This window comes from Parambassis ranga, chromosome 3 (genome assembly GCF_900634625.1).
Source record: "Parambassis ranga chromosome 3, fParRan2.1, whole genome shotgun sequence".
Lineage (NCBI taxonomy): Eukaryota > Metazoa > Chordata > Actinopteri > Ambassidae > Parambassis > Parambassis ranga.
The window spans coordinates 15,154,862-15,168,655 of NC_041024.1; the positions used below are offsets into that span (position 1 = coordinate 15,154,862).

The 13,794-nt window shown below is 37.7% G+C and overlaps 1 protein-coding gene across 1 annotated transcript; it reads right to left on the reverse strand.

Moving 5' to 3' along the window:
- Positions 1–1,906: 1,906 nt before the first annotated feature.
- On the reverse strand, positions 1,907–12,995 carry tcf25 (TCF25 ribosome quality control complex subunit). Its single transcript, XM_028402382.1, has 18 exons — positions 12,675–12,995; positions 11,728–11,871; positions 11,557–11,622; positions 11,241–11,365; positions 10,819–10,884; positions 10,637–10,719; positions 9,762–9,892; positions 9,479–9,578; positions 8,295–8,388; positions 8,079–8,171; positions 6,952–7,057; positions 6,705–6,864; positions 6,464–6,551; positions 6,098–6,256; positions 5,778–5,868; positions 5,314–5,393; positions 5,136–5,211; positions 1,907–2,312 (listed from the first exon to the last, which is right to left on the reverse strand). The coding sequence occupies exons 1-18, from the start codon at positions 12,888–12,890 to the stop codon at positions 2,145–2,147; spliced, it is 2,046 nt and encodes a 681-aa protein (XP_028258183.1). The 5' UTR covers positions 12,891–12,995; the 3' UTR covers positions 1,907–2,144.
- Positions 12,996–13,794: the final 799 nt, after the last annotated feature.

The window sequence follows — 13,794 nt, forward strand, 5'->3', positions numbered from 1 at the left end:
ACATCTTTTTTCAATATTTAAAAAACAAACAAACAAATGATTGTTTAGATCCATATTTAATTTAAGAACAACTCCTGATGTCTCCATGTTGCTGAGCTTCAGTTGTTAACAGAGGAGTCTTTAAGTCTGAACAAAGAAAGGCAATCGGCTATGAAATGTGTGACATGTTCAGTGCATTAAAAAACACATGTGGATAATGGTGTTCCTCATATATGGACTCTTTTCAGTTGGATGGCATGGCAGCCATTGTTAAAAAGCAGCCTTGTTTTCAAAATAAGTTTCTTCCTTGTGGCTCAGTGTGATTATGTGAACTGTCTGGTTTTATATCAGTGCAACATTTAATAATGTGAGCTATGCAATGACTGCAACAACTGATAAATCAATATAATCACTAGCTGCAACCATATAATTGTCATTTAAAAAAACATTTGTATATATAAAGTAATGTAATGTAACCAAAAGAACTTTAATATTTCATTTCCTGTTCCTTAGATCTCAAATCTAGTAGAGTGTTGATTAGTTTGTGCCCAATTGTGTGCAGAAGTGACAATAATAAAGTCACACCAGATGACCTCTGAGCCCAAACACAGCTCCATCTGAGAGCCTTTCCATACAGCAGAACGATCACATGAAACATTCTCACAACCTCAACCATAGCTCCAGGTGAAGAAGGAACAATGGCCTTATTTGTCGATCAAGCACAGTCTCTCACATCATGTGGCTCACTAAGCAACAGAGTCAGTGTATGGCATCTACAGTATGTGTTCAGTATCTCAGGAGCCTGCCCTCTGTTTGACTGAGACACTTTTAGGTTGGCTTTACTGTGCATTTTTTACTGAGTGAAAAGCTACTGTTCTAAGGAAAAAAACAGAAAGGGATAAAAACGCGGGGTGAAAGCAAAATTCATTTTAGTTTTAGTGTTGATGGGAAGACAAAACAAGCACAAGATGAGCATATTCTTCCTCCTGCCAGATAATCATCTTGATATTGTACCCCCAAAAATAATGAGCTTACTGTCTTATGTTTTTGGTGCAGGGACTGTGTTTGCACGTTCCATTCCATAATCTGTTCAGGCAAACGTTAATGACTGCTACTCTCCTGCCTTGAACATAACTTCATGGACTAGTGCACACAAAAATTCCAGCTATATGCTTTTTTTACCATGTGGTGTTAGCCACAAAACATCTAAGTCACATGAAAATGTGAGAATCAAACAGAGGGAATGCGATAAAATAAGAAAGATGGAGAACCAAGAATAATTGATTCTGCCCTGAGAGAGAGAAGGGAAATATTTTAGCACCAGTATTTTAAAAATTAAAGTGGGGCTGATTTAATATTTTAGCTGAAGACCTTGGTTTCTCAGTGACATTTATGTATTGATTATCTCTATGTTTTATGTCCATATTTACTCAAAAGTAGACTTTTAAAAATTAAAGTCTGACAAATGCAGTTTGTTAAAGAAGATGTATGTTGACTTTTTACCTGTTTACTTAGTATATTTTTCCATCACAGTTAAGTTTGTACAAGATGATTACAGTCAGAGTATCCCAGCAAAAATACCGATGTGAAAAAAATGCACACTCTCTCCTAAATGTTTGAGAGGAAGTCAATAGCAATAGATTAATAAATGTCACCTAACAATATCCCCCTGCTGGATCAATTAAAGATATCGCTCTATCTATCTTCTGTGTGCTGAAGATGGGTAAAGACCAAGTAATGACCCAGTAATTTTGTACCAAAATAACTGGCCAATATTTACAAATAAAACCATTTTAAACAATTAAATACTTTCATCATCAGTGTGAAGCATCACACATTAAATGTAATTATTAAGTGAATCTTGTTCAACCTTCATCAAGCAGTCGTGTGTCTGTGAACATCCACCCCACAAAGCCACAAACCAGAAGAAGATTTACACTTTTTATGCTGCAGATGTTGGAACCAATTGTTAATAACACTTGGTGACATGACAAGTTCAACAAGTTTTCTGACACTGGAAAAAAAGTGCTGCATGTTCATACCCGTAAAGAGTTTTCTATTGATCACTGCCTCTGCAGCAGTTTAGTATTCTGAACATGTGACGATAAAAAAAAAAAAATCTAATTTTTGCTTAATATGGATGCCACTCATGCCACCTCTTTCTCTCAGTCCCATTCCTCCTCATCTCTGTAGGGGTTGTCCTCTCTTGGTGGTTCCTGAAATCGGATGTTTGCCAGCATGTCCCTCATCGCCAACATTAGACGATTCACTTCCTGGTTCAGCTGCTGACCAGCCCGAGCCACTTCCATCTCATCCTCCTGCCTCAGCTCACCCTGAAAAGGAAAGGGGACAATCAGTCAATTAATTTACTGTTTTTTCCTGGTTTGTTAGTGTGCTCGTGTGCTCCTTGAAAGATCTCCTTTTCTGAATTGGGGTTATTTTTTTGAGTGTGTGTTGTTTTGCTCCAAGCATTGAAGCACACTGATTAGAGGTTTTTAGTGCAACTATGTAAAAAGTCACGTTGTTCAATGACATTCAGTTGCTGATTTTATTACATTCAAGAATGTAATGTATTATGTTCATGAATGTGGGGGTCTCACCTCACAGGTAGCACTTGATGGTGCCCTATTCACTGTATTATGTCAATACCAGTGTAATGTTGGGTTATGCTATTGAACATACACAGCATTGTTTTCAGATATGTAACCCTGTTTCAACATAAAAAGAGCACTTGGCAGTATATCTTATTGTGTCTTAACAAGATTCCTTTTATCCATATTATATCTCTTCCTCTTCATAAGTGGATAAAGTGATCAGGATGGATGGAGCTGTCCTGATGGAAACATGCCTGGGGCACATTCTTTACCATTAAGCCGCATGTATAACTGTGTGTTACATACATTAATGTGTCAGTGGTTGTTTGTGCTGGGCACCGACAGCGGACTACAGAAGAGCAGTAACCAATAGCCTGAGAGTCTCTCCATTAATCATGACAGCGTGTTATGGAGAAGAGCATGCTGCAACTTCTGGTTTCCTCATCCTGAAGACAAGTCTTTCACATTGTGATGTCTGCATTTTTCTTTAACACGGCTGGTTCACAGTAGAGTAAATCACCAGCTCTTAAAGACACTTTCTCTGGTGTCGTGTCTACACTACTCTTACTTCTTCCATCCACCAAAACAGTGATTTAATTTCCTCAAGATCAAGTTAGCCTGGAACCAGCACACACATGTAAGTGAATCAGGTCAAGGGGTGCTTTCAGAGGGCAGAGATTAAAATGCTCTGGGTGAAACCTGATCTAGAACCTGGAACCAGAGTAAGGAGATGTATGACAGAGCTACCTTCCACAGATCAGCTAACAGATTCACATGCCTGGATGGCGGCTGTTTATAATTCATCGTCTAGCATGCTATTCTATTTGATCTGTCACTTGAGCATTTCTGAACTGAATATACGTACGTCTACATTGTTTAGTTTGCAATTTTCATAGTCTGACTCCATGCTTTAGTTCAGCTGCCATCCTGCCTGTGAGCTGAACTAAAGCATGTGGTTGCCTGTAGAGGAGTGCCTCTACATCATAAGAGAGGGTGAAGCCTGTTAGTGGTCTACACACATATAATTTATTCTGTGTATCAAATGAAATTACGTTTTAGATAATGTGTAAATATATTACATTATCACATTTTGGACAGATACCAAGAGCACTGTTAATAGTGCTGTCAGTGCCCAGCTGAGACACTCTGATAGCCCATATGTGAAATGTTGAGACACTATAAAGTGATTTAATAGCAAGGAGTGCTTTTGTTGGTCTGTAATGAACAAAGTAAATGAGCAGAAAGGGCAAACACTCATTTGTTCCTGAGGGTAATATGGAAATGTTTTTTTTTTAATGGTATAATGATTTATTGTCAAACTGCAAAACCCAAATATTATTGTTCAATACCTGTGGTGTGGTTTATTTATGTATACAGCACACTTCACACAACAGGCATAGTTTTATTTGCTGTAAAATTTCTTCCCAATTGACCCACTTCAGTAAGCTGACACACCCGATGGCATGTTACACAGAACCTTCCTTCACTTTAAAGGCAGTTGAATAATTCTGCTTAAGTCAAGGATGACAAACATCACAAGCTTAAGCTTCATTGATGGCAGTATCAAGCATGCTGCTTGTTGTTAAAATAGCATTTCCAACTGCACAGTATGCAGCTACATACAACAAACCTAAAACAAATACGGAGCCAAAACCATAAACAACTTTATACATGTTGTTTTCTTCTCAACTGAAACCCTGGAAAATGGTAGACAGAATTAACTATAACAAGGTCATATGCCTTCTTCGATATTTTTGAGTTGCCATTCCCTTAGGGTAACCAAGAGTTACGAGGAAAAAGATTATCAGTCAGTGATGTGTGTTAAAATGTTTTTCCCCCAGTTCACCAGCCCTGCAGGCCGCTGATTCTGAATAGTTGCATCTGTTGGTTATTTTAGCAATTGTTAAAAAGAAATTCACAACATGCGAGTCCTAAGTCTTAACCATATTACTAGCAGGGCAAAAAAGGGCAGGTAGTAAGTGAGTAAGTTTATATTATTTTAGCCACAAAATGTAAGGCATGTCCATTTTTTCCATTCATTAAATAAATAACCACTGCATGGTGGAGAGACTTCTGAACTATTATCAGGACGTACACTTGACAAGGCCACTGAGAATTGTTGATCTGATAACTAATTCATGTATAATAATTACTCATAACTGCACAAAACAAATCATAAAAATCAGACTGTGAGTCAGTAGTAAAAAACATCCTGCGGATCGGGCTACGGACACCAGATACAATCAAGCTCTTTGACTGAGGCTGAACTCTGCACATAAATTTAGACCTACGGATAGACCAGTTTTTCAAGGTTCCCTAAAACCCTTGGGTTGTGAGCGATAATGGACTTTAAACGCCAAACAACAACATGCATGTTGCAGAAAATCTGCATACAAATTTACATTTACTGTGTGTTTTGTCTCTAAAAAACATGCAGACAATGTAGCTGTAATGTTTATCTTTCCATAAATAAAACCCACTACAACTACTTTGTTGCATCTATAATTTCATTTTTACACACATCCCCTACCAGGCCCGTTTCACCTGATCCATGCAACTCACCTGAAGGTTGAAGTTTGGCAGCAAAGACCGGAAAAACAGTGACAGTGTACTTTCATTGGATGTGCCAACAATCTGCCTTTATGTAGACACAAAAACACACAGAACATCAATCTCTGTTGACATTTAAAGCAAACTGAGGCATTTTTGTTTTGTAGAAATGTATGGGGCATTTTATTACCTCTCTGGTCTGGTGTAAGATATCACAGAGTCAAGTGGAGGCAGAGGATCAAACCCCATCACCGGCTGAGTGGTAACTTCCTGCAACAAAAATTGAGGTTTCTTTCACGAAGCTGCACACATGTATGTTAGCACGTCAAGATACTATAATAGTTAAAACATACAACAGCAATTATACTAAGTATAAAAGTCATTTACTATAGTAGAATTTAACAGTTTGACTGATTGTTTGTTTACATAAAAACACGTAATGGGAAAAAGGATTGAGCCTGCACACTTTAGACAGTGGGTGGCCTGGGTGGTGTCCGGAGCTATTTATTCCCCTGATAAAGAAAGGGTAACTAAAAACATTTTGTGAGTTGCACAACCAGGTGTCATTTAAACAGACTTCCATTTGCCTCATACTTTGCTGTGCATGGCTTCTGAAAACACAAAACACAAGTGTGGTTGCTGATAGTTTCTTACTAGAGGCAGACTAGAGGTGGCTTCTTTTATCTCAGAGAGGAGGACATGTCGATGGATGTTCCTTGGTGCACTCTGGTACCTCTGCTTTCTCCTAAAACAAAAGTAGATAAAGGCTTTTGAAGCTATTTTTCATAATACTAATTAAATAGGAATTACAGAGGTAAGGTCAAGCCTACTGGTGAACTTATTGTCAATAAAGATAATAAGTCAATAAAGCATTTTTCTAGTAAATCACTGCTTCATTTAACATTTTGTGTGCTATTCTTTTTCATTAATAAATGTTTCTATTTTATTTTTATTTTTCTAATTTTGCATCGTACTTGTTTTGGCAGTCCTCCACCAGAGGATCTTTGGCATCAACTCTACACAGCACCTCCTTCACAGAACCTTCCAACCAAAGCATTACTGCTGCCTCCCTCCACAGGGTGTGTGTTCTCCCCACATACAGGGCTGTCAGCTCAGCCAGGGCTGGCAGCTGCCTACACACAGAAAAAGAATGATGACACATAAGACAAAACCAAGATGCTAAAAATAAAGATCATAAAACATATGATGCAATTATGTCTTGATTTAGTATAATAATTTATGTACCAATTATATCATTTGTTGCAATTTTGCAAAGTTGTTAAAAATTACACCAGACCATGTGGTGTAATTTTTCATTGAAAACTAGTTAAAAACATTACCCTATCTGACTCTTTGGACCAAAGAAGTTATGGGAGGTGACTGTGGCATCAGGCTGCACACCACACAGATCCAGCAAAGGCATCAAGACTGTAGGAAACATTTACAGCAAGATAAGGTGGTGAAAAAGCTTTCCTTTATATGATGCTATACATTTGTATAGAATGGCCCCTTTTACACACAGATGATGCAATAATGAAGATGTCATCAAGAAGATTTTTGTTTGCTTGTTCCGAGTCTCACCTCCAGGGAACATGATGAGAGTGTTCTGCAGCATCTGGTCAGCTTTGTGCCTCTCTTTGCTGCTTTCATGTGGATCCATATCTTCCTGCTGACTGAGATGGAAATGGCAAAGTGCAGTGGAAAATGCAAAGTTGGGTAGCTGAGACAAATTTCTGTGTTCCTGAAAAGACAGATGACAAACACATTGTTTCACACTGAATCATTAACAGAGGTACACAGACATATTGTACTGAAATAATGACAGTACCTCCCAGTCCTGATATAACTGAAGAAGAAACTGGTACTCTCTGGAACGCAGTGCCAGGAAATCAACGAGCAGGAGCATGCAAAGCGGGTCAGAGTCTGGGTCCAAACTAGTCAGAGCAAATAAAGAAAATAATGTTTTGTTAAAGGCCTCATCCCAATGTATGGAGTCATTTCAAAAACAACCTGGAAGCAATACACAGGCCTTAAGGACCACTGCTAGCATAGCTAACATTTAGCTTAAATCTAAGTCTGTAGAAATCAATAATAAGAAGGTACCATCTGAACTATCTGAGTCAGACTGATGATAACAAATAAGGTCTGTATAAGAAGAGAAGAACAAAAATATTTTTTAATCATATGTGGGTCACTTCTTCGATCTGTCCTTTATTTTAATATTCTGTTATTGATTACATTTCAGGCAGTGATTTAGCCTGTGCTGGTGGCAAAGGGACAGCCATCAACTTGTATTCTGACAGCGGTGCCTTATAAAAGGACCAGAACATTACTGTCATGAGGTCAGGAAGCCAGAGTTTGATGAACATCATAGATAAACATTAACCATTACATGGATTGGCTGCAAATCTCAAGCCTCAGCAGACCAATGAAAGCAGTGTGTGAGCAGTTTTTGTAAGTCCTGTCCATACCAAGACAAAAGAGTTCATGCTATGTAAGGAACTGCAATACCATGCAAATTGTATCATATTATTTTATCACAGTTTTGACCTTGGTTAAACACATTATCTTCCATGAAATATTGTTTAAAAAACTCCTTAAAATGTTCTATTAGTCCTTATCTGAAACACACATTTGGTTGTCTTTTGCTTTATAAATACATTTGAGAGGTGCATTCTGATCACTATCAGTAGTCAACACATCCACACAAGTGCCAGAGCAGAATTACTCCTGGCAGAATACAAATCTAACCACAGCCATGTGATGATATGTAATAATTTTCAATGGGATGCCAAATAAAAAAACCATTTTGTGTAAACTTCTACCTTCATTCATTCTGTTACAAGGCATGTAATGACTGTAATTATAGTACATCTAATGTTGTTGGTCGACCTTTAAATCGAGAAGCCTGTGGGTTTTTGAGTAAAGTAAAAGCGTTTGACTTTTTAATTGTACCTCAGGATCAGTTTGCAGTACTCCAAAGCAGTTCGTGGGCATCCTCTCTTCTCCAGGAACATCATGTGCTTATAAAGGGCCAGATAAAAAGCTCTGTAAAAATATATTATTAAGTTACTGCATCGCTGAGTCTATAAAATATAATTCAAAATGAAAACAGTAATCTAAGCTGGTGCATCACAAAAAGCACAAAGAATGAAAAAACAAGCCGCCAACCTGTTTTCTGGTCTCAGATAATCCAGCCTGCTCTGACCTGATGTCAGACTGAACAAAGGATGAAAAGCACACTCAAAGCTGTACAAGGCCCTTTCTGAAATAAACAAATAAATCATTTGTTTACAGAGCAAATAAGCAACACAAGAAATAACTATTGATAGACACAGTATTGTGTGATATAGTATAAAATATTGCTGCAAACTGCCAGTACATACAATCATACCACCATCAGCAAGGCCATGCACCCTAAAACACCAGAATTAAGGATCACTCTTTCCCTCTGTGTCTTATGGCAAACTTTAATTGATAGCATGTAATCAAAATACTCAGGCAGAAGACAGACACTCTTTGTTAAATTATCCCTCTGGTCTTCTGCATGAACGTTTAGATAACCAGTTGAATACAGGGTCAGTGAAAATAACCCCTGCATTGTACATTGCATGAAGCATGAACTTTGACTTGAATAACTGTAGTTGGTTTGTTCATTCAAATTGAATTTGATTAAAAAATTAACTTAAGTCACCCCTAAGCATTTGAAGGTTTGGTAAACTGTTTAATTGCTCTGACTAATGTGTTCCTATAACTGTATTTTTCTGATGATCCCACTGGTAACTATCGATCTATCTCTGTAGTGTAACACAGCACAACAAATGTGCTTGCTGTGGTATTTGCCTGAAATTTTCTATTGTGACATTCAGAGCAACATAAATACAATTATGACCAAATGCATTTTATGATGATGACTCCTCTGTGACACAAAAAAAAATTGACATTGCACAAGGTCTTCAGTTATTACAGTGCAACAGATGTGCAGTACAGTATATGTCTGCCTGGTCCTCTTAGTGATGAGGAGAAACAGACTTGCACTTAAGAAGCAGATTGTCTGATGAAGGATTGCATTATTTTATGTCTGTACCAAAAGCTGATATGTATAAATTGGAACAGAAGAAACTTCAAGCACCAACTATTAAGCTTCTCCTTCAGTCTAGTGAACGTCTCTATAAAGGCACACATGTAACTTGGAAATGTGCGATTAATATTGCATCATAGCTGAAAGATATCAGAATAAAGTGCCATCATTGTCTTTAGACTACAAGAATCATTTTGCTCCTAGATGACAGAAGTACTGATATTGATTTGGCTTCAAGCACTTCTGTGATATGGAAGGAGCCTTTGGTCCTCACCAATGAGGTCCCTGGCCATCTCTTGATCCTCCTGTATGCGGCAGACATCAGAAAGCTGCAGCAAGGAATCAATGTGGTAGGGGTTAAGCTGCAGCAGGGCCTGGAGACAAAGACAGGCAAAGACACAAGGTTGTACATTCAGACGTGCGCTACAGATTCCAGTCAAGCACCAGCACCAAGTCGTTTCATTTACCCGGAGCACCTAGCTTCTTGGGATCAATACCCACGTGTATCCTAAAGTTTTACAAAAAAAAAGTTTTGAACGCTAATACAGGATACATACCACAATGTTGTTGGGATCCATGGACTCAACCGCATCGAGGAACTTGAACTGTATTTGTTGATAATCCCGACTGTGCTCAAAAGTGAAGTAATGAACACCGTCTTTTGACTCCAGCAAGGTCATTGAAATGCCTGTGGAGATGTTATGCAGAGTTAACAACAGCTACACACAAAGAAAGTCTCACATTTATTTGGAAGTCACACCAGTAAACACATAAGAACAGATGACTCCTGCAATTGACCATGGAGAAAAATATAAACATGTTAAGTCACACAACCAAATATAACACAAATGTCTCAAGGCAACATATAATCCTAAGGATGAAGGTTAAAGAAATATAACAGGCTTGACTCTGGTGGTGAGGTAACAAAGTGTATTGACCTCAGTATACGAGTAGTTATCCATTTCTAGATCAATGTGAGTTTAGTACTGATAGTCCTGGGTATGAAGTTTCAGAGTTACTTGGCCTTACCGATCGGTATGTTCACAATTTGTTTTTAGAATGACATCACAATCATAAGCCATATTAAACTTATGCTGGATAAATCTAACAATATTATTAATGAGACCTGTAATAAATAAAGACCCTTCACCTCCTTCAAACTAAAAGGTAAAGAACTAATCAAAAGTGTTTAGTTCTATTATATGTTGGTCAGTTTGAGATATAGTAAAAGAGCTAGACTAACACAATAATGTAACACAATATGTCAAAGGCAAGTATGCCCTTTTGTGTCAAACAAATGGGGTAGATAATAATATTATTATTGCATATCATGTATAAACTCTAGAAGTTGTATTAATTTGGTCCACTGTGTTGTGATAACATTAAAGGAGCAATAATTTGTTAATCAGCAAGTAATGTAGCATAATCCAACCTGGGCGGCTGAAGCGAGGCCAGCTGTCCTTAGGATTGGTCATCCAAGTGCTCCGGTGAAACTGTCTGTTTCTCTGCCGAGGTCTCAAAGTAAAAATAAGCAACATTTTATAAAGTGCATATATACAAAGAAGGCATGGGACATTTATATCCAGACAATCCCACTTATTTCTTTTATTTTACCTCTGATCCCCAAGAACAGCTCGAGCTCCAAAATATCTCTTCAGCTCTGTCTCTGGGTTGAGATTCCTAATAAGTTGACCAAGAGAACGACAACCAGTCCAGACAAGTTAAATAACAACATGGACTAGCAGAGCAAATGCATTCCATTCCAACATAACTACATTCATACTGTATAATATAACTATATATAACTAAAAGGTGAACTGTATACCCTGCCTGTGAATACAAGTAGCAAAAGGCTGTGGAGGTTACATGACGAATACCGATTCACCTTATTATGTTGTCTGAGATTACCTCTTCTTGTGTGAGCTAAGCGCCATCACATGGCAACATTTAAGAATCACACAGATGAGTATATTATACTGTAATGTAGTACAGTAAAAAGAAGCATATTTTTGTACAAAGAAATATGATATCCTCACCTGTGCTCCACATGTAGCACAGATCTTCTGTCAGAGCAGCCGCAGTCTTCACTCTGCAAACCCAGGCCATTAGCCTGCTCAATGTTCTCCAGCAATAAATCAATGTTATCATCCTGCGAGATATCCTGAAAGTAATAAAACAAAAAACAGTAATTAAATGAGAGAATGTTTAACTCATTTTCTTGAGCTACAGATACAGTACAACAGGGCTGTAGGTGTAGTAGTAGTTTCTGGCTTATAGTATATCTTTGTTGTCAGTAAATATCTAAAGAAGTCATAATTATTACAAAGAATGCATGGTGTTCAACAAATTTACCTGTCCGTTTTCAGATGCCACTTTTGACTTCTTTTTTTTCTTCTTCTTTTTACCTCGATCTCCAGACTGTTATGGAGAAGACAGATGATGCAAAGATACACATTTAGTTCAAAACGTTTTGGCAGATTACAGAAAAAACATACCGTACTTCTTTTATTTCTTTGTTTTTACCTTGGTGGACAAATCCTCTTGCTCTTGGGCTATTTTGTCTGTATCTTTGTTACTCTTCTTTTCTGTGTTAGTTGCTTTGCTTCTCTCTTGTTTCTCTTCTTCATCAGGTGAAACTTTCTCTGCGTCACCGTCTGCATTCCCTATCTGGAGAAAAATAGGAGACTAGAAATAAAGCATACTAGTTGAAGCACTGCTGGGGAAGAGTGAAAACCCCACAACTAGGTGGAATGTCCTGTCTTGTTGCAACAAAGTAAGATTTTTAGATTTTTTTTTCTGAAACTATGTCATGGGCCAACAGTAATGCAAATCAGTTTTTAGTCATGATTTGATTAGACGTGAGAGAAGTAGGAGGATTTAAAGAAATGTGGGTTTCTAAAGCTGGACATATTAGTGTATTGAGTTTATTGTCAAATCTTACTTAGTATAATAAGATACTGATTTACAATGATAAGTTGTGCAAACACACAGCAGAATTTATTGGCTATTTAAATATTCAATTTTATTTATCACTGTACTTACGTATGACGTATTGCCTGTCCATATCAGCAGTCAGATTGAATTTGGTTTATTTGCATCCATGTTTAAGAACACATGTTTTTACTCAAAGAACATTGGTCTTCACCAGCTCCCATTAATAAAGTGACTGTAATACACTTCCATGCCTCTTGTAAAGCACATTGCACCTTTCCCAGTGTTCTGTTAAGGTAAATGTAAACTAACCCACGGTGATGTAATGGCATAGACTTGGTTTGTTTTTACTTTAGTCTATAATATAATACTTAGTGCGTTAGGTAAATAAACTGCCACTTGAGCTAACGCCACACAGCTAGCTTGATTAGCAAGCAATTCTGATCTACAGCCAGCTAGCTGACAGTTGTCCGACAGAGCACAATCAAAACGTAAAATTAACATATAACGGCAGTAGGGAAAGTACATCGTCAACTTACCAACTCAAAAATGTTGCTGAAGTTTTTCTGAGCCTTGTTTTTCTTTCCCTTTCGGCTGTTGGCCGTCCTGTTGGACGGAGGAGAAACATTAGCCGTGTCACCCTCTTCACCCTCAGCCTGCTCCTCTGGGCTGTCACCCAAAGTTAGATCCCCAAAGTCCAAGGCCTCCTGACCCCGTTGTTTCCCTCTGAGCCTTCGCAAAGCCCGGGTAGACATCGTCCACTACTTGTTTGTCACATACACCTAGATAATCGTAACGAAAATAGTTTTCTCTCAGCTGACAGAAACAGCAGAGCAGTGAAATGGGGGTGAATTTCATTGGTTGCTTTTTCTTCTTCGTTACAATGTTGCACCGCTTCTGAGCGTGTTACTGCCCCCCACAGGGCATATGCCTGAATTACAACAACAGTCGTTTATCTTTCTTTCTTTCTTTCTTTCTTTCTTCTATTATTTCTGTCTAAATTTGTAAATAAAAATGAAAACCATGAAGCCTTCAGTCTATAAACCCTCTCTACCCTCATCAACAATGGCTTGATGCCCTCTTGTGGTAAAAAGGTGAAAACCACTACAGCTGTCATTCAACAAGCCCTCTGTGATCCTCTGTGTGTGTGCGCTGTCTGTGTGTGTGTATTAGATGTGTGTGCAGACAGTAAACTAGAGGGAGGTTTGTCTTCATGTTTGTGTGCTGTGGATCTTGATGCTGTGCTTTTGACTTTGCTGAGCTGATACCATCACTTAAAGATATTTATAGTTACAAGAGAAACACAAAATTGCACATAAAGTCACATCAATGTAATATTTTGTTTGATTTAAACTTTCTGCTATACTGAATTATGTTAATCTGTTAATATGGTGACCTTTGAGCTGCTACATGTGGCCAGCACCAATACAAAATAAAATTCTGTTGAATGAATTTTGACCTACTGAACTACTTTGACCAACTAAAACATTTGTGTTCATAATAATCTTGTAAATAAAGAATTAAATAATAAATTATATAATACCTAAAATCCTTCTTTTAATAATGCAAAAGATCCTGTTGAAGCTAATTGATTTGATAAATAATTAACTTAAAACCACAGAACTTTACAATCAAACACTGTTGACTGATAATGAAGAG